This window comes from Aristolochia californica, unplaced genomic scaffold (assembly GCF_029961685.1).
Source record: "Aristolochia californica isolate CCGP_79_NKW_82.1479 unplaced genomic scaffold, dmAriCali1.0.hap1 SCAF_7, whole genome shotgun sequence".
In the NCBI taxonomy this organism is placed as follows: domain Eukaryota; kingdom Viridiplantae; phylum Streptophyta; class Magnoliopsida; order Piperales; family Aristolochiaceae; genus Aristolochia; species Aristolochia californica.
The window spans coordinates 1,608,860-1,635,765 of record NW_027182268.1 but is presented as its reverse complement, the minus strand read 5'-3'; the positions used below and the strand labels follow the sequence as shown (position 1 = coordinate 1,635,765).

Here is a 26,906-nt window from a genome sequence, read left to right as displayed (position 1 = left end):
TATATTTTGGAGTTTCTAGCTTTACTTCATCTATTTGAACAAGGAATAATTGTAGTAGAACACCCAAAATATTTGTTATAGTAGATAAATTTTATTATCTCTTAATTCGTTTGTTGATATGAAACTTATTTCTTAGGTTTTATCAGAAGCTAAAGAACACATATGATCATCTACTTTTCAGTAGGTTCTGCTTATACCTATTCTTTGAATGAAGGCTTTCACTGGACCAAAGACTTCGAGAACGTTTGCTGCGAGAATTCACAGGTTTGTTCACTTACCAATAGGTCTGCAAGCAAGCAAGCACCTCTGGTCTCAACTCTAAAGCCAGAACAACTTCATGCTCGGCGCGAGCACTGCTAGGAATTAGATGTCATAATTCAACAGTAACGAGAACAATAATAATCGCATAAGAAGAAATAATCAAACACGAAAACACAAGTCTCAAGGTGAGACTATGTCTCGTGTTCTATCGCTGTAGTATCTCACTATAATGAAGTAGTTTACAAGAGAAATCACACACATTCGTATTTTTCTCTAACCTTTCTCAGACGTAATTGATGATTCTCATCTAATGATAAACCCTAATAGCGGTGCCCCCAAATATAAAAAAAAAAACTAGGGCAACCACAATACAAGAGTGAAATCCCCAAGCTGCCCTTAATGAAACAACATTCAATATATCGTGGACCTTTCAGGGGCTCCCCGCCCCCTTTCCAACCTCCACGACGACCTTACTGCAAAGGTCGATCCGTGTACTGATTCAGCATAAGGCATTAATTAGGCTCCTCAACTTAACAACACCTTTAGTCAAGAGAGAGAAAGGGGAAAGAGAGGGCAAATGAGCTTCCTTCAGTTTTGTAACTTTTCAGCAGGCTTTGCTTACGTGTGTAATTTGTTCATTGGTGACAGAAAATCGATTGATGACGAATATCAAAGAGATTAAGGAAGAAATTGTAGAAATAGAGGATGAAATAGAATAAAAGCAAAAATTTACCTAATGGGGCATATTGTAGACCTCTTCTCTCTCTGCTTCGACTTGGGAAAGATCCGGCTAAGGGAACTTTACATCATCATCAGTGATTTTCTTCCAATTTTCCTATGATTTTGCCGAGCCTCGGATCCTTGATTCGCTGATTCCCCAAACTTGAACCCAAAGACAGAAAATCGAAGATGAAGGAAGGTTGTCGAAATAGTTTGTTAAGTAACGAGCCGGCTTGCGAGCCTATAAATCGAACCGCGGTTCGCTTGCGCTTAGTTCATTTACTTAAACGAGCCCGAGTCTGATCTCAAATTTGCTATGAGATCGAGATGACTCGAATCAAACTGAGTCGAAACCGAGCCACGTACCACCTCTAGATGGTGGGTTTCTTGAAATGAATACTTAAAGCAATAATAAAAAAATATTTATAAATAATTTATTTAAAAAAGAATGAAAAAAAGCAAATATACGAAGAAGGAAACAAAAGAAGAAGGCAATAGGAAGGAGGATGAAAGAACGAAAGGGATTATATAGAATGAAAAGTGAACCACTGGTGAAGGGTAGAATTGTTGCGAATGACCTAAATTGAAAAATACCTTTCAAGAAAAAACCGCTGTAAAAGCGCGAACAAGCCCAGAGTCCTTTTGGTAATTCGGTTTATCTTTGATTTTATTAGTAATTGCCGTTTATTATATTTTGATTCCATCCGTTGCCACTAAATTGTTGCGATTAGCCACTAAATTATTGCGATTAGAACACCCCTCCTGAGTTCCGTCTGCAAAACTAGAAACAACAGAACACTGTTTGATAGGGGAGGAGAGAGCTCGTTTGGCTGGTTTCCGCTCAGAAGCTTAATCGAACTTGGAAACGGGTCACAGCAGTGAGGATGAAGACGACCAAAGGTGGGAAGGTCATGAACCCTACCGATGCTTATCGGAAGGAGATTCGGAAGAAAGAGTTGAAAAGGGTAAGAATTGCAATTGTTCTCTAGGGTTCTCTTTTGTCTCTTTTTCTCTTCTTTTATGATCTTAATTTGCTTGATTCTAATGTGCATTATGCGGCGATAATGTTTGAGCTGCTTGTTCAAACCATATCTACTTAACTGTATCATCGTTCTAGGTAATTGGTCTGATAGATCTTCTGGGTTTTTGAGAATTTTTTTCCTCTTTTCCTTCCCCAGAGGAGAAAAAAATATCTACTCTTAAATTTAATAGAATTTTTAAGTGTTTGCTATATTCGTTCACCAAAAGAAAGGTAAACAAGGTAAACAGATAAAGTTTAAGTTACTTTTTTCTTCGAAAATAATAAATCTTAGGTAATACTTCGATTCTCCATTATGCATTCTTTTACTTTAAAATAAGCCCATTACCGTCCTTCTCAAAAGAAGATAAACCCATTTCCGAGACCAAGCCCTCCTGAGCTTGTAGTGCTTTTGCAAAGAAAGTTTTAATGTTGTCTTTCCATTCTCTAACAACTGACGTGATAGTATAATTCCCTTTTTTCTCTTAATTTCAACTTTCTGGAGCGGCTTTCTTGACTAGTACGTAACTTGAACAGTTAATGTTTTTGTACTCCAAATTTCTTGAGATCAATAGGCAGGAATTAGGTCTTTATTGGACATGTTTGGTTCCATTAACCAAGAAGAGACTCATATCTCTGACAAGATGTAAGAGCCGTTTGCTGTGAGGGAAAGAAGAACTAATTTGAGGTTTCAATCTACGATCTTAGACATTAATGTTAAGGTTGCTCGACAGGTGGTGTGTGTTATAGAAGAAAGGAATTACGTGCCAAAGGGTGAAAATAAGGCTTGTATTTTGATGTTAATGTTGCAAGTAATTTTCTTTGATGGAGCATATTGCAGACAGTCAGAGCTGATGATCTGGGTCACAGTAAGGGAGGGAGAAAAGCACAAAAATGTTTGTTGATTTGGGGGCTTATCATGAGGAAGCTGTGACCATCTCAAAGGAAAAAAAAGGAAAACATGAAAGATTTCTTTTGGAGAGAGAGAGAGAGAGAGAGAGGAAAACATGGTAGATCATGTTAGAATGTCCTTATCCTTTTTTTTTTTTTTTTTTTTTTTAAGTTTCAATATTCATTGTGTATAACAAATTGATAAGCAGGAGTTGAACCCCGTTTTTGACTCTTTATTCACCACAAGCTTTCAACGACGTCATAGTTTGACATTAAACTTATGATCCGTAAAGTTGCATGTATTTGAAGAAAAATAGATATAAAGCTGTGATATTCAGCGATTTAAAGACAAAATTTTGTGGTAATTTGTGGGGTTTCTGTGCTTGTCATTACTGCTCGGTGATAGTACTATTAAGGGGACCACGGCAGTTCTTAACCTTAGTATAGCATGGAAACACAGTCATTAGAATAGAAAATAAAATGGGAATGGAATCAGGGGAAGAAAAGGTTATGGGATATATAAAATTGAGAACTAAAGAGGAAAAGTTTGTGAAACTTCAATCAAACATGGAAGAAAAGTGTAAAAGGCTATTTAGAAATGTATAAGAAGTGGGTGAGATTCAAATAACATCTATTCGTCTGGATATTGTGATGGATGATTTGAAGAGGTACATGATAGATTCTTATTCATAATGTTAAATTAGTTAATTAGATCTAATATGTTTTACTTATTTAAACTGTTGGCTGAAACAATTCTTAAAGTTTTTGTATATAACCACTTTTACTATGATGAAACTTGTAAAACATGTGATTCCATATGAAGTTTCAAATAAGTTTCTAACAACTTTTTTTAGAGTTTCGTATAAGCTCTGACGTTCCTTGAAGTTCCTTAAAGGGTTCCTGTAAATTGCAGAATTGTTTTTTTGGGCCTTTCACATAAGTTTTTGAAGAAATGGCTACCTGGGCCCCTCTACCAACGGGCTATTTCAAGCTAAACTTTGATGGAAGCGCTCTTAGTTGCCCGAGCCTTGCTAGTTATGGAGGGGTCATTCACGATGCAAATGATTATCTCCTTTTCTCCTTTGCGGTTCCTCTTGGTATCTCTGACTCCACAACTGTAGAACTCTTTGGATTGCTTAACGGAATCAAAGTATTCACTAGCCGGCTCGCAGGCCCCCTCTGCATCGAAGGGAACTCAAAAGTTGTCATTAACTTGTGTGCAAAATCTATCAGACCTCCGTGGCGTCATTGGGATACGTATTCAGAAATCTGTTATTTAATTTCTACTTTAAATTGTAATTGGAAGTGCATTCCTCGCTCTATCAATCATTTGGCAGACATTCAGGTTAAGATGGGTATTTCACCCCAACACCTTGTTGTGGAGGAAGACCTTCCTAGCTAGGTTTGTTTGTTCTTTTCCCTCTCATTTATAGTATATACTCCTCATTTAAAAAAAAACATAAGTTTTTGAAGAAATGAGTTTCCTAATCCAATAAATAGTGTCCATTATCTGTGACTGAAACTATTTTCATGATATACACTATAACTAAAATAATTCAATAATGTTGCTTTTACTTCTAGGCCTTCTTTTTTTGTGGATCATTGACTAAACACTTAATGAGTTTTCTCACTTATAAAATGAGTTTCTAATGCGATATAGTTTTAATTTCCTTTTATATTTTGTATTAATTATCCTGTGTGTGTAATTAGTATTTTATCATGCTTTTTTTTTTCTTGGTTGAAACATGATGCGAAGAAGATTTTGTTGAAGAAAGAAATACAGGGGATTTTCTAATGTTATCTAAAGCTGCTAAACTATTTAAATATTGTGGATTGATAGACTGGAATATGAGTAACCCAACAACTGTTGTCTTTGTTGTAGGGAATTTCTGGTTTGTCCAAAAGTATGTCTTTCAGTCTTCCTCTTTCCTTTCCTGCATTCCTCTTTCATAAACTTTCAATGGCTTGAGGTGGCTTAGTCTTTCCTCATAGTTGTCCAGCAATTTCTTCAACATTATCATGCTATGTAGTGACTTTTGTTTATAACATTTTTTATAGTTGAGTGTCTTTATCTTCAGTTATCTTTTTATTTATCTTTTTAAGATATTAGTTTCATTTTGTTTGTGGTGATACGATTCTTTCAAATAAAATATTTGGTTTCTCACTAAGTTCAGAACTCTAATGAAATTAAGGGAAAAAATTAAACTGTAGTACCACAACATTGGAGCTATGTACTATTATCATGCTATGTAGTGACTTTTGTTTATAACACTTTTTTTGCTTGAGTGTCTTTATCTTCAGTTCTCTTTTTTTGTTTAAGTTATTAGTTTTTTTTTTTTTTTTTGTGGTGATATAATTCTTTCAAATAAAATATTTGGATTCTCACGAAGTACAGAAGTCTAATGAAATTAAGGGAAAAAAATGAAAGTATAGTGCTATTATTTGATTCAGTCTATTTTCATAAGATTTTCCATAATCTTTCTCCTTGTTTCAATGTTTTCCCTTTTGCTGAATTTTTTGTTGCTTTTATAATGCTAGAAATCTTGTTGGTGATTAGGCATGCATGCTATAATTGTCTGTCACCAGAGAATAGCTTTATTCATCTATTTGTAATCCTATTTGGGCATTCTACTGTATGTTAAAGCAGCGATTTTCAAGTCGGAATCAACTTATTGGGTAATTGATTGCATCGTCTTTGTTAGAGTGGCATAGCAAATGGGTTTGGCATATCGGATCTTTGTTTTTCTGGCTGGCTTCTAATTGCCTAGTAAGATAATATCTTGGAGATTTAAAAATTTACTAAGATAATGATTTGTCTAAAACTGCTTTTAGAACAATATTCATTTGAGCATGGTCTGGATTTCAGTTGGATGGTATGTTGTATCACTTTGTAGATTTATGCCTAACATATCTGAATTTGAAGATTCCAGGCTTCAAAACCCATACCATGTGAATAGCTTCTTTTATCAGTGTTTCCTTCTAAAGACTTCGTCTCTATTGGATCTAGTTCATTGATGCTTTGTGATTCTCTGTATGGTCATGAACTTGTATTGATTGAACAGTGCTCAGTATTTTGTATCTTTTCTGGCAGAACAAAAAAGAAAGAAAGAAAGTACGGGAAGTTGGGATTCTGAAAAAAGATCCTGAGACGCTAAGAGAGCAGATAGGGAAATTGGAGACGATGAGTAAGATACCTAGGGCCTTATGCTGATAAATTTTCTGGCTATACTTTTTTTTTTTTTTAAAAAAAAAGCATTATCCTTTCGATTGTTATAACAGAAGTTTGGTTGTATAACTTTGTACTTAGATGCTATTTGTTTTTGAATAATGGTGCATATATTGAAAACAAAGAAGAAAGATTACTTAGATGCTATTTTACTGCATTACAAATATAATTATTTTTTTATTAAGCCTTACAATTAATATTGCCCCCATTGATTAATTTTGTTTCTTTTGTTGATGTCTTTTGTATCTTCCTTTCACTTTGAAGAATTTTGCAGCCCTTGTGGTATTTGGTTGCCCCCTTAGTAAAAATTTATTTCACACAGATTCAGTACAGAGAGATGCCATTCAGGTTTATTTTTGTTGAATTATTCTTGTATCTTGCCCAGAGAGGTGAGTTTTGCAAGCCAACATGAAGAGAGCTGTTTTTTTTTTTTTTAATTTTAATTTTTTTATTGGAATTAAGCTCAAATTTTAAAGAATGGGAGAAAAGGGCTACAAGGGCCTAGCAAGAGGCCATGGAAATAAAAAAGTGAGAGAACTGAGCTTGGAATCGAGGAAGCATGAAAATGTTAAGGTTCAGTGTGATATTCGTCCGGGCTGGTCCGGGAATGCCCGAGCTGAGCAAAGTGGAAGAAAGCTAGTATTTATCCACCAAAAAAAATTGAAAAGAGTTTCAAAAAATTTCTTGATGGAAAGAAGGACAAATAATAGTCATGGAGACTGGCTAGGTTGGTTCTGATATTCGTTATCCATCCTTTTGTGGAAGAGCAATTTACTTCTCCATGGGGCAAAGTGGGCAGATAAAGTCTTCCAAGGTCTTTTTCGAAATGCAATTTTAGGGGTCACTAATTTAAGAGGAAACCCTAGGTAAGTAGAAGGAAGCCTTGGAGTATCCTAGGGTGGAAGCCTGGTTATGGATGTGATCTTTAGGAATGTAGAACATATGTCCACACACTGGTTGGTGTACAAAAGTAGGCAAGTTTGCAGACAATGTAACAGTGATATTTTTCGTTCTATAAAAGCAATAATATGAAACTGAAGCTCTAATTCTCATCCTCTCTGAAAAAGTAAAAATAAAATAAGAACTCTGTTATGAACAGTTAGATGCTGGCATCTTGAGGTGCAGTAGTCACTGCAAACAATAGCATTTTTAAAAAAAAGCCCAGCAAGTCTAGTGAAAACTGCTAACTTGTGAGCTGCAATATGTTATCTACCAATGTTATGAGAACATGTCCGACCATCCTCCATTTTGCTAGCAAGGGGTGGAGGGGCCACCATGGGCCCTCCCCCGCTGCAGAAAGAAAGAGGGGAGGTGGATCTCTCTGTTCAGATGAAAAAGAGTTGTGGAGGATGTGGGCCTTCTCTTTTTGCATGTGGAGGAGGGGCTTTGAAGTCCCCACTCTTCTCCTCCTGCTATTTTGGAACTTACCTGGACAATGTGGGGGAGGTGCTTTGAAGTCCCCGCTATCGACGGTGGGCATGGTGAGACTCTTAGACAATGCTGAAAGTGTGGAGAGGGGTCTGGTTCTGCAGTCTGCCAGGAAGGTAGACTCCCTAACCCTGCGACTTGTGCCAATGGCTGACCTGTTTCTGCAGTTTAACTGCTGAACCTGACAGCGTCAACCATGTTTTTCTTACATCCAGATATATAATTTTCAGATGCTGACCAAAGTCTGGTCCAACTTGGTTCAACCAGTTCAGGCTGGCTTGGATAAATCTTTTATCTATAACTCATGTGAGGTCACTTGCTTTCAAGTCTCACCCGGGTGATCATCATTAAGAAAAAATTGTGCCATTGGATCTTTATTCAGATTTCTCTTATCTTCTTGTTGTTGTGTTGGTCTTTACATAAGTTCGTAACGCTATGGATAACTTTTGATGTCTGGGGTTTGCCTCTGTGTAGTCATGCTTGTAGATGTTTGTCAATTGATGACTTGCAATTCCTAATGTTTTCACTGTGGGAGGTTTTATTGGAGTACTAATCCCTGATACTGATTGGAGCAGAGGCAGATGGTGCCCTTGACAAGGCAAGGAAGCACAAGAAAAGACAACTGGAGGACACATTAAATCTTGTTTTGAAGAAAAGGAAGGTAAACTTATTTTTTTGAAAATTAAATGATGGTGTGACCCTGCTGGTTTATATTTTTAGAAAGAATGAATTGTCAAGTGTTGCATGGATATTGTTATTTGGGGTTTGTGCATGGGTTTCTATCTCATCTCATGTTTTTCTTCTGTTGTTGATCTTGGAAAGAGAAATTATGTGTTATTTTCTGAGATTATGTTCATGGTGGACTCTTTCTGTAATATTTCATTAATAATGTTTCCATATACTAGTAAATATTTGAGGACCTACATAGTCATGGTAAATTTGATAAATAATGTATAATATCTTAACCTAGTAAATAGTTGAATGTGTGATTGGATTCTATTTGTACTACCAAATGCATAGAGCTATAGTTTCTCATAATTACTTATTTTTGTTAATATGAATGATGCCTTAGGGCAGTTAAAAATTGTTAACTCCCAAACACAACTGCACATTGCACAACACATGCACATGAAAAGAGGTGGGGGTAGGCCCCTTCCCAAGGAGAGAAAATGGAGACAAGGCGTAGTGTGTTAGTTTCTTATTGCAAAGAGAGCAAGGGGAAGAGGTGAGCCCCATTTTTTGGTCTATCTTTATATAGACTGATGGTCTTTGCTTTTTTTGTAGAAGACATAGAAAGGAGAGGATTTGAGGGTAATTGCAAGGAAATTTCGAAATCTGGGATGTTATAATAATTTATCCTTAAAAAGAACAGTTATTTCTTCATTCATCCAAATTGATAGAGATGGGAGGTCAAAATCTTAGATTTTTTTCATTGTTATCTGTGAAAGTGTGTCAAACCCTGTTAGAGGAAAAAATTATGCCAGAGTGCAATCCACTTTATGCAGAAGCGCTACAGCCATAACAACATTGAAAACCTATTCAAATGCAAAACATTTTTGACTTGCATTATTCTTCCAAATACTTTTTTGACCTTTTTGACTTGCATTATCCTTCCAAATATTGTTATAACCTTTTTGACTTGCATTATCCTTCTAAATATTGGTTTAACCTTTTTGTCTTGCATTGTTCTTCCAAATATTTTCTTCCTCCAACAATGCATTTTTTACTTGCATTAGAATAATTCCTAGATGGTAATAATGAATGATTTTAGTAAGAGGAGGGTAATAATTTGATGTATGAATCTCAAAGAATGAAGATATGTACAAGAGGACATTGTCCTTGATAAAAGAAAAGTTCCTTTGCCTGATCCTCTCACATGCTAATACATTTAATAGTTAATTATGTGAAAAATCTGGCTGAAATGCCAGGGCTGGCGTGCACTTGTGGTCTGATTGATGCCACTAGATAAACCACCGTAACTGCTGCATTTCAGTGAGAAGCAGTATGGTTCTTGAAATGAAAGGCCTTGCATTAGCAAATTTTCTGATGCAAGAGGCTCATAAAATGGAACCAAGGCTGCCCTCATGATTTAGCAGCCATGGAACTATTACCATGTTATTCTTTTCATAAAAAATGGATTCCCTGCATGTGGGTGGGTGCTGGCCAAGGAACATGTCACAGGTTTCTTTGATTTTCCTTGTGAAAGCATAGGATCTGGAAAGAGTTAGATGCTTAAAGTAATAAGAAGCAAGATAGAAAGAAGAAGAACAAGAGAGAAGCAAGTGGAGAGTTTGGGTTTCAGTGTGGTGTGCGAGTGAGAGATGGAAAAGAACAAGTTCAGCCTCCTTTCAAAATTTTCTTCCTTCGATTATGTTGAATTTCTGGAGAAGAAAAATAATTCATTGATTGTTTTTGAGTATACGAGGTCTCTATTTATAATAGAAAGAATATATTGAATCTGAGTTAGATTGAACTACTATATCCCAGTTACACCTAAAGTATAATTATTAGAAGATAAGTCTTACAACAATTAAACAACTCTAACAAAGTAAAAATCTGATAATACGAAAATTTCGTCCTTGGTTGCAGTTTCTTTCCATGAGACTCCTTTCCATAAGAGTCATATAAGGTTCTTCCATATTTATTCTTCAATACTCACCCTCAAAGTTAGAGTTTGTAACTTTAACTTGCAAAGGAAAAAATTTTGGTCTTGAATCCTCTTTTGTTGAAAACATTCTTCATCAATGTAACTTCTTCATCTTTTGTTCTCCCCCTTTACTTGGAATATTAATAGTTTTTTTTGAAATTTCTTTTGCGGAGAGAGACTTGAGACTTGAGAATCATTGTCTCGAGTATTAATAGTTTGATCAACAATAACGCTTTTGGTTTAGAATAATATTCAGCCAACAACACCATGTTCCTCTACTCCTTCCCCACAAGTTGGGGAGCAAAAGCACGCAAAGCCCCAACTTGGATGAAAGAAGAAAACACATGCATCTCCTTCCAAGTAATAAACCACCTCCAAACCATATACAGAAGAAAATAAATGAAGACAATTACTCTTAGAAAACCTTACCTATAGGTAGAACCCAAAGAAAGGTTGAAAAAGAAGGATGAATGACAGATCAAGCTGAAGCCAACACTAGGACTCTGAAAATAATTTGAATAGGTTGGAGGGCCACTTGTAGCCTCCTAAACACCTTTCAAGTAAGAAATACTTACCCATATAAAATGAGATGATTAACTCAAGGAACTCAAGTAAAAGGGATTGATACACTCAGCTCCCAAAACATGAGACAACTTGTCAAGACAGTTTGAACCATAGATAAATACTAACCCAGTCCTACAAGAAAAGGAATTTAATAAAAAATAAGGAGTTGGATTTTTAGCAAATAAAGGAGAGTCAACTTCACAATATTGGATGTCAGGAGAAATAGACAAAACATATAATCGAACACTGAAAAACTAATGGTGAGGCAAAGAGTTAGAACATAGACCAAGAATAAATTACTCAAATTAGACTTATCTCGTAAATAAAGACCAGAAAGGACTGCATGTTGAAGATAAGATCACTTTGATCAACTTCTGAGAAACTGCTCACCTTGCAAATGAAGCAACCATGTGTAACCATCATCTCCATGAACAAACTGGTGTCCTTGTGAATTGTCCGTGAGTAACAATTACGCACCTTTGCCTCTGGTTTTTTCTTCACAGTCACTAGGTACTTCTTCAAGCTATCATTCCCGTTTTTGGAAAGCCTTACCGGTGCACAAATAACTAGGGAGGGGCTAGATTTTGTATTCGAAATCATTTCTGTTCTTTCTGCTCTGGCTGGTAAAAGAACCCACTGGTGGGTGGACAACCACAGTTGGCAGGTCACCGTGGTGGCTGGGAGAGAAGGTGGGTGGTGGTGGAGAAGGAAGGGGAAGGAAAGTGAAGGGATGTAGAAGAGAGATGTAGGAGAGAAGCCCGATGTTTTTGCTGGGAGAGGTTTCCAGACTCTCTTGGCCAGAAACTTTTCCCTGGAAAATTGCCCTATTTTCCAGAGAATTTCCCGGTAGATATCCCTTTCCAGGAAATGATGGGACACTAATGCTCCCTGGAAATCTATTTCTTGTTAGAAACCTAGAAACAGATTTCTTGCATTTCATGTAAAGGACACTAACAGGCCTTTAATGATTTATAGTTTTTTTTTTATTTAATAAATTGTAGGCTGCCTTTCAAAATAAAAGAAAGTTATATTATAATATTTGCTAAGCCCTAATGTTTGCTTTTATTTTAATTCATATGCTTATGAATAGGAAATGGGAAGTCGTTATATTCTGAGCTTATGATGTCATTCCTCTCTGAACTACAAATGTCGTGGATGATTTGCCTTGTACTTTTTTTCCTTGATTTTTCACTTTATTTTTCATAAAATTGTGAGTAGTTTATCCTTAATATCATTGTACATATTGGATTATTCCTATCTAAACTTTTTTTTTTTTTTTTTTTTTTTTTTTGAACAGGAGTATGAAAAGAAAATGCATGAAAAAGGTGAGACGCCGGTGATGTTCAGGTAAGATTATCTGTAAGTTTACTGTAGTTTCTTTTGGTTCAGAATATGGTATTTGTGAATTAACTATGGAGATAACAGCCCCCTACTATTCTTTCAGTCATTTAGGGCCACCAAGGAGACGAACTACTGCAGAGGAGGAAGAGAGAGTAAAACATCCAAGGCCTGAGGTCTCTCTCTCTCTCTCTATTTCCCTTGCCTTTGTCCACCTTTTTTATTTGTTTCTCAGCATTGCGATTTATTTAACCTACTCATGCTTCGCCCCCTTCTTGAATGCAGGATTCTGTATATTATCATCCTACATTGAACCCTACCGGTGCTCCACCACCTGGAAAACCTCCCATGTACAAATCATCAATAGGTCTCCTGGCTTTTTTATGTAATTCCTGAAAGGAATTTTTTCATTTTTAATTGTCTTTTTCTCATCTTATTTATCTTTCTTTGCATTTTTTTGCATCAGGACCTAGAATACCGTTGTCAACATCATCAGGTGCTGGTGCATCTTCTTCAATGTCAGAGCTAGATGGCATGGATTCAGCTATACCTCCACCACCACCTCCTCCGCCTTTGCCCTTGACCAACTCAGTTGAATCTACTTCAGGCAATGATTCTACTATACCATCATCTTTACCTCTACCACCACCGCCTCCTGCTCCTCCAAAAACAACAACAGAATTAAATGTTTGTTTACCTCTGCTACCACTGCCTCCACCACCTCTGGATCCACAATCAAAAGACATTCCTATTCATGCACCTCTACCTCCACCCCCTCCACTTCCTCGACCTCTGCAGCCTCCTCCACCTGGCACTAGTGAGATTGAAAGGGACAAAGTTCATAATGCAGGACCTGATGATCTAGGTCTGAAGGAGCAAGATCAGGTACACTTTTGTTTTATTTCTCTTTTTGCTGTTTGAGTAAAAGCTTTTGTTTGAGTAAAAGCTTTTTGGAAATTTTTGTCTGCTTCTCATGCTAATGTTTATGTCGGATGAGCATATGTGACTTGAATTAAAAGAGACATGATCCCCCTCCTAAACTTGCATGTTTTATTTTAAAGCTGTGTTTGGTAGTCAGAAGAATTTTCTGACAACTGCGTTCAATGCTGAAGATGTGTTAATAGCAGTTGTAAAAACACAATGCTCTTTCGCAGGCCTCATCACTGCTGCCTTCACCTAGGGACACACTAGCCTAAACCATTAAAGTGATTTCTAGCAGCTCACTAAGTTACACAATAACATATGCCTTACACAACACCGAGTATAACTTCCCGACTTTTACTGCTTAGCAACAACGACTTTTCTCAACAATTTGAGTAAGGAAAGTCTTACCTACTCAAGGTTTGACCCAATTGCAAAGATTACTTGCTTACAATATAGCCTGGTATAAATTGCCCCTAAAAAGGTGGATCTTAACAATCAAAGCACTAACCAATATGTAAACTAATTCATATCTACCTAATGTAATCAATAACTTAAAAATAGTCCTAAATCACTTGATTTAAAAATATAGTCATCTTAAAATAATCTCCAATGACTTGATCTCGGGTGAAAATGAAGCAGGAAGGCATATGGATCTTCGGCTTTGATGTGCCTTCAAGAAGAGCGACAATGTCGATATGCCTTTCTGCCAAAGAGCGAGAGATCTTGATCAGATCTCTGGTTATTCACCAAAGAATTTCCTTTTGTTTTTTTCATATCACTTTGCTTTCATTTACAAAGTATTTATAGCATAATACATGAAGAGTAATTCATGGAGAAAGGTTGTTTCCTCATGGACGATTTGTTGAAGAAGGAAACCGTTCCTTGATTTCTTCTATTTGAAGACTCTAGCCACCATAAACTGATAGTTGAGTTCACGCCAACAATAATTACTAGTCTCAACTGGTTTGGATTGATGTGCTCACTCGACTTTATGGCTTGTTCACGAATCTCTCAGCTGAGCTTGATTCTTTCTATGTGCACATCATAGAAGATCCGAAAAGAACAAACCCAGAACAAGAAACATTCAGTCTGGTAGGGACACCCCAAACCATTCTTGTGAAAAGTTTCCAATAACGGAACTCAAATCTCAATTTTATGTTCGTTTCTTCAAAGAAGAGTAGTTTACTAAGAAGGAAATCTGTTCAAGCCAAGTGTAGAATTGATCAAAATAACATCACATATCTTACTAAGCTTACTCAAATAACATATAACAATAGATAGATTTTATTCATCTAAACATATATCTCAAATCTCAACAGATTAAAAGCAAATGATAGTCTTTTCAACTGAAACTTGTTTAATCCGAACAATATTTCTAGTTTCATGTTTTTTTCTGTTCATCCCACTACCTAACTGTAAATCTTAACAGGAACGAGCCTCAGGGGAGTCTTTCTCTGCACCGTTAAGCCATAACATTCCTCCATGCTGAAGTCCTCCTTCCTCGTCCCATCAGGCAATTCCCAGTCAAAGCTGTAGAGAAGATTTGCCAGAGCAAGCTCCACTGTCCTCAAACCGAAATTCACCCCCGGACAGCCTCTGCGACCTGCGCCGAACGGTAAAAGCTGGAACTCTGGTCCTCTGTAGTCGATATCCACGTTCTTGAACCTTTCTGGCATGAATTCTTCTGGGTTCTCCCAGGAATCGGGATCCAAAGAGACGGCTAACACGTTGACGATTACTGTAGTTTTTGGGAAGATGTCGTAGCCATTAATTTGACAGTGCTGCTGGTTTTCTCTGGGGATCAGAAAAGGCCCTGGCGGGTGCAGTCTCAGCGTCTCCTTCACGATGAAGTGAAAGTACTCGAGGTGGGGGAGATGGGTTTCTTCCACCTTCCCTTTGGATCCGACGACTCTGCGGATTTCCTCCTGCACTTTCTTCATGGCGGAGGGTTTTCTCATCAGTTCTGCCATCGCCCACACCACTGTAGTACTGCTTGAATCCGTCCCACCAACCAGAAGATTCTGAAAAGATTGGTGAATTAAATCTCAGAAAACATGGAACTGGTTCAAGAGTTTGTACGTTCTGGGAACATGATCAGAATTTAATTTTACCATGAGAAGTCCCTTGACATGATCTCTGGTAAGATTGTGTTCATTCACGATCCTCAGCAACACATCGACGAAATCTTCATTGTCTGGTTTGGCTCTGTTGGGATCAAGGTGTTCGTTGATGACTTTTTCGTAGAAATAATCCATGTCAACAAAGTTCTTCTGCAGCCGACCTCGAAGTCCAGTGACTGCATCAATCCACCCCAGCCAGGGCAGCACATCTGAAACATAGAGCTCACCCATAAACGTCTGAGTCTCATGGAAAGCTCGGTAAAATCTCCTCTGCTCCTCTTCGTCTTCCCATCTGAAGCTCTCACCAAAAATAGCTCTAGAGATCAAATCATACGTGAAAATCTTCACTATTTTAGTCAAATTCACAGATTTTACCGAAGAAGAAGATTCAGATATGGAACTTATCATTCTGCCGACAAGTTCATCCCACAGAAACCGGAAGAACTGTATTTTTTTCACACTGAGAAGTTCGAAGAGACAGACCTTTCGCAGTTCCCTCCAGTCACGGCCGTACGGTGTAAAGGCCATGTCGTGGAGATTGTAGGATAGTCTCTTCTGAGATAAAACCACAGATCTGTCGCAGAATTCAAGGTCATGGGACTTCATAACCTCTCTTGCCATGCGAGCAGATGAGGCTACTACAGCGTGAACTTGGCCGAGCTTGAGATATAAGAGTGGCCCATGTTTTTTTGAGAGCAACCAAAGAGAGCGGGGCGGAAGGTTTTTGGAAAGCTGGTGAAGATTTCCGATTAATGGAAGCTGGTTTGGACCTGGTGGGTGCTTGCCTCTTTTTGTTCTGTTACTGAACATACGGAACCGAAGCACGAGAAGAAGGCCAACCAGTAGCAGAAAAGGCAGCCATGAAAACTGGTTGAATAGAACCATTGGGTAAGTCCCAAAAGAGGAAGGAAGAAATAATTATTAGAAGAGCTACTCTTCTTCTTTTTCCCGAATTGGTTATTTAAATGATCCTTCAATCGACTGTTCAAACTGGTTAGGTCTTCTGATATATAGATCAAAACCAGAGATTTATGAAAAAAAAAAAAGCTTGTTGAGAATCATGTATAAAATTGTCTTTCAACTTGTATGCATGGATCAGAGAGAGCTTACTTGATAACCATAACAAACGATTTTGACCAGTTTGGTGGAATCAAATCTTTATTTTATACTAGTAAAGAAATCAATTGTTCCTTTCCTAATTTTGTACGAAACCCTTGCCTTGATTCTCCAAAAATTTTGTACTTTGGTTGATAGTAGAAGATTAGTACTTTCCGCTGCTCTTAAGGACATGGTTTCACGTTAATTCTGGATTAGAAAGATTTTCTGCTTACCTGTTTAGGATGAACTTGTATCCGACTCCAATAAGATTTTCTGTTTGTAAGCAAGCCTCCATAAAATATATATTCACGTGAAGGAGCCATTAAGGTTTTCCAGCGAGGAAGAGTGTCTGAGGATTACCCAACGATTTTAACGATTTACGATCACTTCGTCGTGAAGGAGACGTTGAGATCGCACCCACCCAGCCATTCCTGATCTCTCGAGAAGCCATGCAGCACTGTCAAATCGAAGGCTATGTCATCTTCCCCAAAGAGGTATGAGGAAGGAGGATTTTATCACGAAGGAATCCTTTGGCTTTAACGGTGCACAGAATAGTTGTTCTCACTCTCGTCCCTGTTAAGCTTAATTTATAGTTGCTTGATAGGATGATTAAGGAAGAGATGAATGCAATAATTTTCTGTTGAAGGTTTGAGATTTACTTAGCACATTTGACCGTGATAGAAGGAACGAAGAATAATAGAACACCAAAATCAATTGTTGATATTTTTCTCTCCAATTGAATTTGTTTATATGATGAGGAATTTATACAGTACAGAGTGTATTCTAGACTCTTCTGGAATACATGGCAGAGAAGACAATATTCTAGACTCTTCTAGGAATACATGACTCGTTGACACCTTTTGGATTCTTCTGGAGGAGGTGCTGAGGTGGAGAGCTGCTGAGTGTTGCTGAGTTGGCCTGGAGATGACTTACTCTGTTTCTGCTAAGGTGGAAGTCTTCTTATTGCTGATACCCCCTGACGAGCCAAGTAGGCCTAGCAGAACTGTGAGGCTCGATCTGAGTGTGCAAAATCTGGTGATGGACAGGGGTTTGGTACATCTACGATCTGATCTTTACTGGAAAGGAAGGAAACTTGAATAGTCTTGTTATGGACACGATCACGAACAAAATGATAATCAATGTCGACATGCGTGGTTCGAGAATGCATCACAGGATTCACAGATAAGTAAGTGGCCCCCAGATTATCACTATAGAGAATGGGTGGTTGAGATAAGTAGATTCCCAATTCAGACAATAAGGATTGGACCCAAATTAGTTCACACGTAGCATGAGCTAAGGCCTTGTATTCAGCCTCCGTGTCGGACCGAGCGATAGTAGTTTGTTTTTTTGAACTCTAGCAGATGAGATTTGTGCCCTAGAATAAACAATAGCCACTAGTAGATTTTCGATCATCGGGGCAGCCTGCCCAGTCAACATCAGAGAAGGCAGCCAGAACATGGGCCAGAGAAGAAGTGAGAGTCAGACCATAATCCAGAGTTTGTTTCAAATACCGTAAGATTCGTTTTACGGATTGCCAATGAGAAAGACAAGGAGCATGTATAAATTGACAGACCCGATTGACTGAGAAGGCTAAATCAGGGCGAGTGAAGAGAAGATATTGGAGGCTTCCCACCACACTCTTGTACAGAGAAGGATCTTCCATAAATGTAGAATTAAAAGCAGAAAGTTTAGTGGAGGGAGACATAGGAGTGCCAACAAGATTACAATTAGCCATATTGGTTTTATGTAGTAAATCAAGGATATATTTTCGTTGGGACAGAATAATCCCATTCAGAGTTTTGTGACACTCAATACCCACGAAATAATGAAGATCACCAAGATCTTTGACGGGAAAATCAACATTGAGCAATTGAACAAGTTGAGTAATGGTAAAGCTATCGGAGCCAGTAAGGAGCATGTCATCAACATAAACTAAAAGATACAAGACAATAAACTGATGGCGGTAGATGAATAAAGAAGTGTCAGATTTGGAGATGACAAAGCCAAATTCAAGGAGTTTGCTGCTCAGACGAGCATACCACGCACGGAGGGCCTGTTTAAGGCTGTAGAGAGCACGATTGAGCTTGCAGACATAAGTGGAAATTGAGGGTAAACAAAGCCACTTGGCTGAGACATAAATACCGTTTCATCCAACGTGTCATGAAGAAAAGCATTTTGAATATCTAATTGATGAACCGACCAACTGTCAGAGAGGGCAATGGAAAGAACTAACCTGATGGTTGTCGGTTTGACAACTAGACTGAAAGTCTCGGAATAGTCCAGCTCCTGGGTTGCCCCTCAAGGCTGTCAACCAATCTGGTGGACCCAGCGATTCTGATGATGCTACAAAGGATGCTTCAAAGATGGTTCCTCCCCCACCGCCTCCAAGACTACAAGCAACATTATCTAGGCCTCCTGAAGGAGTCACTTGTTTACAACCTGATGTGCTACCCCCCGGGATCTCACAGTTCCTCCCACCGCCATCAGATATGAGACCTCCACCATTACCTGTTCCTGGACATCCCTCTAATCGGTCTCTGCTTGGAATGGGAGCCTCTTCACTTCCACGGCCACCTTTTGGCCCACTTCCTGGTCCACCTCCCATGTTTAGACCACCTTTTTCATCTGGTCAACTGCTTGTCCCAGAGGATGATCCTGCTGTAGCTAAACCATCTGCACCTCCTAAGCCTTCCTATGTAAAATCTGCAGCATCTACTGTTGTAAAGAGGCCATTGGCTCAGCATACACCTGAACTTACATCAATGGTGAGCTTTTATATAAGATACAGTGAGCAGTTATCTTGGCATTCAGTGTAATTCTATGTTGGAATTATCTTATTATCGATGTTAGCCTTAATAGATGTTCCTTGTGTTTTCTGATCGGAGATCAGGTCCCTGCATCAGTGCGTGTGAGGAGAGAGACTGCTGTTCTGAAACCTAAACCAAAGACACAGCTTGATACATTTAAGGCCGCTCCTCGACCTTTGCTAGTTCCAACCTCAAAATTGGAGTCAACAGGTCAGCCATCTGCACCTAAGTCACATAGTATTGATGATTCATATACAGCTTTCTTAGAGGACATGAAAGCACTTGGTGCACTTGACAGAGAAGCGTGACGGTGAAACAGATAGTTGGGCATTTGGAAATGGTAGTTGTGATCTTGGGCATGTGTGCGCCTTTTATTTGCAATTGTTTGCATTCTTTGTATGCTGCCCGAAGCATCTAGCGCCGACATCATCATGTAATCGTGTAGATGTTTATCGAGTTTAATTGAGTTTAATTGAAGCATATGCTAGACAAACGACTCTTGACCTCTTCATGTAGAACTTGGTGAACTCATTTTCGTGCACTGCTTTTGCATGAAAAAGAGCACTTCTTGTCCATATAAAAATCACCAAACACTTCAAATGTTTTGCCAAAAGGGAACCACCCTTAAATGAGTCTCTAAGGGTTAAATCTCTTATGGTGCAGGTATTCTCCGAGCCAAAGCACAGAAAATTGTTTGGATTTTGGATAACTGTTATTTAAGACACACGACTTGTGACAACAAGAAACCTCAAGATGTACCATAAAAAGATTTGGTACCTTACACTCTTCAACACTCTTTGTTGTGTCTAGAAGAAAAGTTCAGTTGTGTTCTTCTGTTTTTCTTGAAATGGGCTAAAAGCCTGAGACATCACTGTCTTCTTACGTTTGCTCTTTATGACTTTTTTACTTTATTAATGAGACGCTCACGAATTCAGCAAAAAAAGGGTCATTCACATTTAACAAGTAAGATGAAGTGAGCCTTCCCTCTTTCCGTTTTTCTTAAGATATTCCAAGGCAAACTCGTAAACGACATCCAAATACGCCATTAGATCTACTGTCGGCTTCTCATCTTCTAATTCTCGATCAATCCTTCCATCAGTTTCAGGAAAAAGAAGAAATTAACAGAGAAGCAATTCAGCGTCATATGATAAGTTACCTGCAAATTTAAGATTTTCCTCGCCGAGCGATAGCATAGCAAGCATAAAATTTTACCCTTTTTTTTCCCCTGATAATATGTTACTTCACCCATTCAACGAGTGGACTAAAATTAACTGTCGTCGTCTCCTGGCCTCATCCACCCTGCCAACTCCGGTTGAATATGAAGTCAACTGCAGGGGAATGAATAAAAAACTCGTGAATAATCATTTTTTCCATTAAAAAGAAAAAAATTAAACGGGACTAGTTGCAGGGGAACCAATTTGGGTTTTTCTTCCTCGATGAGGGAAGCTCGGAGAAAACTGTGGGTAATAAATGACAAGCTGAGAAAAGCGAAGAAGGGACTTTATCTGATTGCCAGCACCCCCCCCACTGGAAATATTTTTATTAAGGGGTAGAGACGACTGAGAAATGGGGATCCATTCATACCGATTTTCAATTCCCAACTGCCCACTCCGCTCTAGTATATTCAAACATATGTGCTGCTCACCTTCTATTTTTTTATATTGACAAAGATCTTTTAGATGTTGTATGAGATGATGATGAAGATGTTTTGTTGAATAAAATGCAAAACAAGTAAACGGAAATGGAGGGATCGGCATCGGCTAGCTGAAATTGCTTTTGCCCTGTTCTGTTCTTCTTCTGTCTCTCTTTCTCTCTATCCGAGATGGGTTCTCTTTTGGCAGCTGTTGTTTTTCTTTTCCATTTCCTCGTTGCATCTTCGGCTCTTCCGTTATGTACTGACTTGAGTAAGTTTATTCTTCTTTTAGGCTTTTTCAATCTTCATTCAGTTGGTTCTTGCTTTACTGAATTGCCTACCCGTGGTCTATTTCCTACGCGCAGGAGCTCCAGTTAGGTTAAATTCTTCTTTAGCCTTCTGTCCCTACAACGGGACTGTCTGCTGTAATCCCAAGGAAGATTTAGGTTTGCAGAAGCAGTTTCGGAATATGAACATTTCTGATCCGGCCTGTGCGGCTCTCGTGAAGTCAATTCTTTGCGCTGTAAGTGCCGATTTAATCGTTTCTTTCTCCTTAGTTTTTGTTTTCACCACTCTGGATGCAGGAAATGATACAATAGATTCCCAATTGGTTAATTAGGAATATATTCGTTGTTCTTCTTCTTTCTAAACGAATCTCTGTCCTTTCTAGCGAATATATATTTCAGTATGATTCGTACCGAAGAAATCTTTCAACATTTACTACAGTTATTGCATCTCTCCCAGAATCTCGACTATTACACGAACACACCTGAAAGTTGGAATCATAATTTGAGAGGAAACAGCATTTTAGGTCTTAATTTGTTAAGAGTATACAAGATGCCGGAATTCTTTTCTTTCAAATTAAAGATCAGAATAGAAAAGTTCAAATATCCTATTTTTCTATTTCGTGATTCACTTGCAGACTTGTGATCCCTTTTCTGCGGAGCTCTTTCAAGCTGAATCACAGCCTCGGACGGTTCCTCTTCTTTGCAACTCATCTGATGACTACTGTTCAAGGGTTTGGAACACATGCCAAAACATTTCAATTCGGAGTTCACCCTTTGCACCTTCACTCCAAGGAAGTGCTGGAGGACTTGTCAATTCTTCCTCTGCTTCAAAACTTACTGATCTCTGGCAGTCAAGTAAGGACTTCTGTGCAGCATTCGCCAGGGAAGCTGTCAATGGCTCCGTATGTTTTGAGGGAAAGCCGGTTGCCATAGATAATAATACTCAAACTCCAGCTGCCCCTAGTGGACTCTGCCTTGAGAAAATTGGAAATGGATCCTACCTTGACATGGCTGCACATCCTGACGGGACCAACCGGGTCTTCCTTTCAGATCAACCTGGTCATATCTGGCTAGCGACAGTGCCGGATGTGGGATCTGGAGGAACATTAACGCTTACCGAGTCCGATCCGTTTCTGGATTTAACAGATGAGGTACACTTTGATACCGAGTTTGGATTAATGGCTATCGCATTTCATCCAGACTTTGCTCGGAACGGGCGTTTCTTCGCCTCCTTCAATTGTGATAAGGCCAGCTCAATGAGCTGCTCTGGAAGGTGTTCCTGTAATTCTGATGTTGGTTGTGATCCATCAAAGCTCGTCGCTGATTCCGGTGCCGAGCCTTGCCGATATCACAGTATTGTTGCGGAGTTCACAGTGAACGGCACCGCATCAACACCATCCTCGGTACAAATACTTACTCATCTTCCTCATGTGATTTCTAGGACGAACCTCCCAAGGATTCTGAAATCTTTCCTTTTTAAATCTTCTGCAGGCATCGAGTGCCAATCCTACAGAAGTGAGGAGGATATTTACAATGGGACTCCCCTTCACGGGTCATCATGCTGGACAAATTTTATTCGGCCCTGATGATGGGTATCTGTATTTCATGATGGGGGATGGTGGAAACAGAGGCGATCCTTACAATTTTTCGCAAAATAAAAAGTCATTACTGGGGAAAATTATGAGGCTCGACGTAGATAACATCCCAAGTAAGTGTTTTGTTCTTGAATTACCAGAAAATCCTAAGTCTTGTTCTTGAAATAACACATTTTCGTTTAACCAGGTGCCAAGCAAGTGACTGACCTTGGTCTATGGGGAAATTACTCCATTCCAAGAGATAACCCTTATGTTGAGGACAAGGATTTGAAGCCTGAAATTTGGTCCTTGGGCCTCAGAAATCCATGGCGCTGCAGTTTTGATTCAGTGACACCTTCCTATTTCTTCTGTGCAGATGTTGGCCAGGTTTTTCTCATATTTCCGTCTTTCGGGTTGATAGACTAGGGTTTTCCCAAATGTTTTCGATCGATTGCGTTTTGAATCAGAGAGAACTAATTATCATTGCCATCTTTCAGGAGGTATATGAAGAGGTGAATTTGATCTCAAAAGGAGGAAACTATGGGTGGCGAGTTTATGAGGGCCCTTCCCCTTACAAGACCCTACAGAGTCCCGGAGGAAACACCTCTTCTGGGTCTATAAGCCCCATATTTTCTATCATGGGCTACACTCACTCTTCTTTAAACACAAAGGAAGGATCTGCATCCATCACTGGAGGCTATATGTATCGAGGTTCTGCCGATCCATGCATGTCAGGGAGGTGAAAGAAATCATATTCAATCCGAAATCTCATCCCTTTAGCTACCTCAAGTTTAAGATTTCCATTTACTAATGTTGGCCGTTTAGTAATCTAGTTACGGTTTGGAACCTCAGGTACTTATATGCAGATTTGTATGGAGGTGCCATCTGGGCGGGTGCTGAAACCCCTGAAAATAGCGGCAACTTCACCAGTTCAAGGATTCCTTTCCGTTGTGCGGAGAATTCGCCAATCTCATGTGGTTCTACTCCGGGAAGTCCTCTGCCTTCTTTGGGTTATATATTCTCTTTTGGGCAGGACAACAAGAAGGACGTATACATTTTGGCCAGCACAGGTGTATATAGAGTAGTCCGCCCAAGTCGATGCAATTATACTTGCTCTAAGGAAACCAATGCATCCGACGGAGCCCAGCCTTCTGGTGGCTCTGCAACTCCGTCCTCCGCTACTTGCCTGAATGACTGGCGAACGAAGTGGACTGTCTTCCTTCCCTTCTTACTTCTTGGTTTTAATCTGATTAACCTACATTCGGTTAGCTAAGGGAGAGAGGCCAGACAATGTTTTCATTTGATTTCAGAAGGAGAATCCATGCACGGAGGAAGGGCAACTTGACCATTTGCTTAGCACGACGATCGCATCATCATGAGCCAATCTATAGGATTCTGAGGTTGTTGCAGAATCTCCATGAAAGGGTTTGTTGTATAAACCTCATGGAAGTCTTGAAGTTAAAAGTTTTTCAAATGCAAATTATGTAACTTTTAAGCTCGACAGGCATTCCACTAGTGGTTGTACATTTATTGGGGAATACAGCTGCAGTTTTCTGTCTCATCCCCTAGCCTTCCAAGCATTTTCACCCCATTGTTGGCTCATAATTGGCAAATCGTGCACTGATTTGACTACAATGTCTGATGAAATGAGAGAGAATTCAGTAAAAAGTCCACCGACTGAAGAACAATCGAGCAACAAGGGCCGTCTGTATTTTGAGGAATTTTTCACTAAGTTACCACTGCTATGATCTTCTCTTTTCAACCAATAACTAAAAATTTTCCGCATTACAGCACAGAAAGAAAACCAGTAGATTCATATATAAGCATCGTCTAATGTTAGAACCCTTTTTCTTTACGTAGACAATTCTCGCTAGTATGGTCCATAAAGTTGAAGCAGCCGAGAGAAAGTAAAGAGGAGAGAGTGCAGTGGTGATCAGGGCTTTTCGCTGCCAAACTCCCCGGGTTGGGGGTAAGGGCTCATGGTGACGCCCTCGTTGATGTGCTTCTGCCACCCTCCCGTGTGGGCCTTGGCGTGGGACCAGTAGAACAAGAGTGAGAAGAGCATGGTGAGCAAGATGAGCGCCGCCCCGGCGGCGAATACCCCTTCCCGGAGCTCTGCGCATGATAGGTGTTGGACGCCGAACTGGGCGCGGTACTTGGTGTGGTAAGCATTCCTGGCGGACCCGGCCAGAAGACACGCTTCCGCACCCAGAAAAGTACACCTAAATCACAATAAAAGGTCCTCAACAAAAAGGATTTTTACTTGGTAAGGTTAGGGGAGCTTTGAAATCTGGAAAAAAAAAGTTCTGTTTGTGAATGTTGTTAAAAATAATAGAGATATTTAGATGAAGTAGAACCGAGCACTGTAGGACCATGGGAGTGTTTTTTTTTCTTTTTGTTTTGACTTACCAGGAAAGCACAAAGGAGGAAACGGCGCAGCTCCTGGCCGGTCCGGCGGTGAGTCCTTTTCCAAAACAGAGACATTTAGTGACGCCGGTGACGACCCCCTGACTCACCAGCACAGCGAGGAAGGCGGAGAGTCCGTACACCGTCGCCGCATCTGAGCCATACTTGCAGAAGGTAGTCTCATCGTACCGATCCGTAACCGGTTGTCCCTGAGAAACACGGGTAATAAAAGCCAGATCAGAGAACATGAAGTTGATCTTACAAATATTACAGGGGAACAATCGAAGGGGAGAGAGAAGAGAGAATGAAATCTTACAGAGCTTCGTCTTCTTTCGGCGCCGACAGCGAGGACGAAGGCGATGAGGTAGAGAGAGGAGACGAGGGCTAGAACGGAAAGGTGGAGGGAGCGCGCCATGGGGAGGGGGCAGGAGGGAGAAAGGATGGGATATTTCACGACCAACGGATGCGAATACTTGTTGTATCTCTTTCATATGGTGGAAAAGATGGGATATTTCACGACCAACGGATGTGAATACGTGTTGTATCTCTTTCATATGGTGGCGCCGCTGCTTTTCTCGACCATTCGTTCTTTAGCCTACTTTTGCTTTCTTGGAATGAATGAAAAAGAGTGCGAGCAACGAGAACGTAAGCCCCGTTCTGTTACTCCATGGATTCGTGGGAGGAGGCATCTGGGTTAGGCTCCACACAGGTCTCTGCCCACGCAAGTATGCGTTACCAGATGTCCTTCCTAGGGGATCTCCTTTCGGAGGCTGTATCTCTACAGAGAGAGTATGGCCCGGAGACTTTCCTTGGTCCAAGGAACAACCCGCTTTGTCTCGTAGTTCGCTAGTATGTAAACAACCCAGTATACGGTTTAAAATATGGAGACAGAAATTAGGATAGTTTTGTGTTCGGAAAGGAACCTGAATAATTCGATTGTGTTCTCCTTCCAACCCTGATTCTTGTCTGATCTTTACCTTTAAACAAGAATCAAGATTCTGTGATTCTCAAAGGATGAAACCCAGCTTTCCAAGTGAAGATAATCTTTACGTCTTTCACTGAGTAAACTCTGTAAGCGGCACCAAAATGGGTGTTCTTCTTCGAATCTCCTTGCATTCAAATATGCAGACAGAAATGGCATCTTCTTCCATTTTCTGTTTCCCTTAGGATAGTTCTTACTGGGAAAGGAACCTGAATAATTCGATTGTGTTCTCCTTCCAACCCTGATTCTTGTCTGATCTTTACCTTTAAACAAGAATCAAGATTCTGTGATTCTCAAAGGATGAAACCCAGCTTTCCAAGTGAAGATAATCTTTACGTCTTTCACTGAGTAAACTCTGTAAGCGGCACCAAAATGGGTGCTCTTCTTCGAATCTCCTTGCATTCAAATATGCAGACAGAAATGGCATCTTCTTCCATTTTCTGTTTCCCTTAGGATAGTTCTTACTGGGAAAGGAACCTGAATAATTCGATTGTGTTCTCCTTCCAACCCTGATTCTTGTCTGATCTTCACCTTTAAACAAGAATCAAGATTCTGTGATTGTCAAAGGATGAAACCCAGCTTTCCAAGTGAAGATAATCTTTCCCCCATTTACGTCTCTCACCGAGTAAACTCTGTAAGCGTCACCAAAATCGGTGACATATTTCCCCCATTTCGGAGTAGCACGATCTAATTCAAAAATTTCCCCCAATTGCACACGTCTAAAATATTTTTTCACAGTAGCGGGATCACTACTGTTATTATATCGCCAGGGTTATGATCCACCAACCTGCTAGCTCTTTCTATTGGGCATCAATTGGAGAATTTGTCCTGGAAGCGGAAGAACTACACAGACTACGCGAAACCCTCACAAGGGTTTATGTACAACCCTTATGGGGTTATTGAGTAGAAGTAGAACTGAGCACTGTAGGACTCTGGGAGACAGTTTTTTTCTTTTCTTTGGACTTACCAGAAAAGCACAAAG

The 26,906-nt window shown here is 39.5% G+C and overlaps 4 protein-coding genes across 4 annotated transcripts; 2 read left to right on the top strand and 2 right to left on the bottom strand.

The window, feature by feature from the left end:
• The first annotated feature begins 1,769 nt into the window (after positions 1–1,769).
• On the top strand, positions 1,770–19,350 carry LOC137936174 (protein EARLY FLOWERING 5-like). The gene is made up of 9 exons (XM_068780737.1): positions 1,770–1,946; positions 5,982–6,075; positions 8,120–8,205; positions 12,053–12,102; positions 12,200–12,269; positions 12,379–12,460; positions 12,560–12,978; positions 18,503–19,000; positions 19,126–19,350. The coding sequence occupies exons 1-9, from the start codon at positions 1,866–1,868 to the stop codon at positions 19,348–19,350; spliced, it is 1,605 nt and encodes a 534-aa protein (XP_068636838.1). The 5' UTR covers positions 1,770–1,865.
• Positions 14,310–16,103, bottom strand: LOC137937601 (cytochrome P450 71A1-like). The gene is made up of 2 exons (XM_068782700.1): positions 15,129–16,103; positions 14,310–15,038 (listed from the first exon to the last, which is right to left on the bottom strand). Exons 1-2 carry the CDS (start codon positions 16,020–16,022, stop codon positions 14,427–14,429), a joined length of 1,506 nt encoding a protein of 501 aa, XP_068638801.1. The 5' UTR covers positions 16,023–16,103; the 3' UTR covers positions 14,310–14,426.
• A 1,085-nt stretch (positions 19,351–20,435) lies between the features above and the next one.
• On the top strand, positions 20,436–24,097 carry LOC137935973 (HIPL1 protein). The gene is made up of 7 exons (XM_068780438.1): positions 20,436–20,946; positions 21,041–21,198; positions 21,598–22,365; positions 22,454–22,670; positions 22,745–22,923; positions 23,034–23,275; positions 23,389–24,097. The coding sequence occupies exons 1-7, from the start codon at positions 20,865–20,867 to the stop codon at positions 23,807–23,809; spliced, it is 2,067 nt and encodes a 688-aa protein (XP_068636539.1). The 5' UTR covers positions 20,436–20,864; the 3' UTR covers positions 23,810–24,097.
• Positions 24,098–24,321: 224 nt separating this feature from the next.
• Positions 24,322–25,872, bottom strand: LOC137935974 (uncharacterized). Its single transcript, XM_068780439.1, has 3 exons — positions 25,259–25,872; positions 24,946–25,151; positions 24,322–24,758 (listed from the first exon to the last, which is right to left on the bottom strand). The coding sequence occupies exons 1-3, from the start codon at positions 25,355–25,357 to the stop codon at positions 24,470–24,472; spliced, it is 594 nt and encodes a 197-aa protein (XP_068636540.1). The 5' UTR covers positions 25,358–25,872; the 3' UTR covers positions 24,322–24,469.
• Between the last annotated feature and the right edge of the window lie 1,034 nt (positions 25,873–26,906).

Excerpts from the sequence above, each read along its gene's own strand:
- LOC137937601 (XM_068782700.1), bottom strand. The coding sequence starts at position 16,022 with ATGGTTCTATTCAACCAGTTTTCATGGCTGCCTTTTCTGCTACTGGTT. Across the intron at positions 15,039-15,128 it reads ATGTCAAGGGACTTCTCATG|AATCTTCTGGTTGGTGGGAC; the intron begins GTAAAATTAAAT and ends CAATCTTTTCAG.
- LOC137935974 (XM_068780439.1), bottom strand. The coding sequence starts at position 25,357 with ATGGCGCGCTCCCTCCACCTTTCCGTTCTAGCCCTCGTCTCCTCTCTC. Across the intron at positions 25,152-25,258 it reads CCGAAAGAAGACGAAGCTCT|GGACAACCGGTTACGGATCG; the intron begins GTAAGATTTCAT and ends CGTGTTTCTCAG. Across the intron at positions 24,759-24,945 it reads TCCTCCTTTGTGCTTTCCTG|GTGTACTTTTCTGGGTGCGG; the intron begins GTAAGTCAAAAC and ends ATTGTGATTTAG.
- LOC137936174 (XM_068780737.1), top strand. The coding sequence starts at position 1,866 with ATGAAGACGACCAAAGGTGGGAAGGTCATGAACCCTACCGATGCTTAT. Across the intron at positions 6,076-8,119 it reads AGGGAAATTGGAGACGATGA|AGGCAGATGGTGCCCTTGAC; the intron begins GTAAGATACCTA and ends TGATTGGAGCAG. Across the intron at positions 12,979-18,502 it reads GTCTGAAGGAGCAAGATCAG|TCTCGGAATAGTCCAGCTCC; the intron begins GTACACTTTTGT and ends CTAGACTGAAAG.
- LOC137935973 (XM_068780438.1), top strand. The coding sequence starts at position 20,865 with ATGGGTTCTCTTTTGGCAGCTGTTGTTTTTCTTTTCCATTTCCTCGTT. Across the intron at positions 21,199-21,597 it reads TGAAGTCAATTCTTTGCGCT|ACTTGTGATCCCTTTTCTGC; the intron begins GTAAGTGCCGAT and ends ATTCACTTGCAG. Across the intron at positions 23,276-23,388 it reads GATCCATGCATGTCAGGGAG|GTACTTATATGCAGATTTGT; the intron begins GTGAAAGAAATC and ends TTGGAACCTCAG.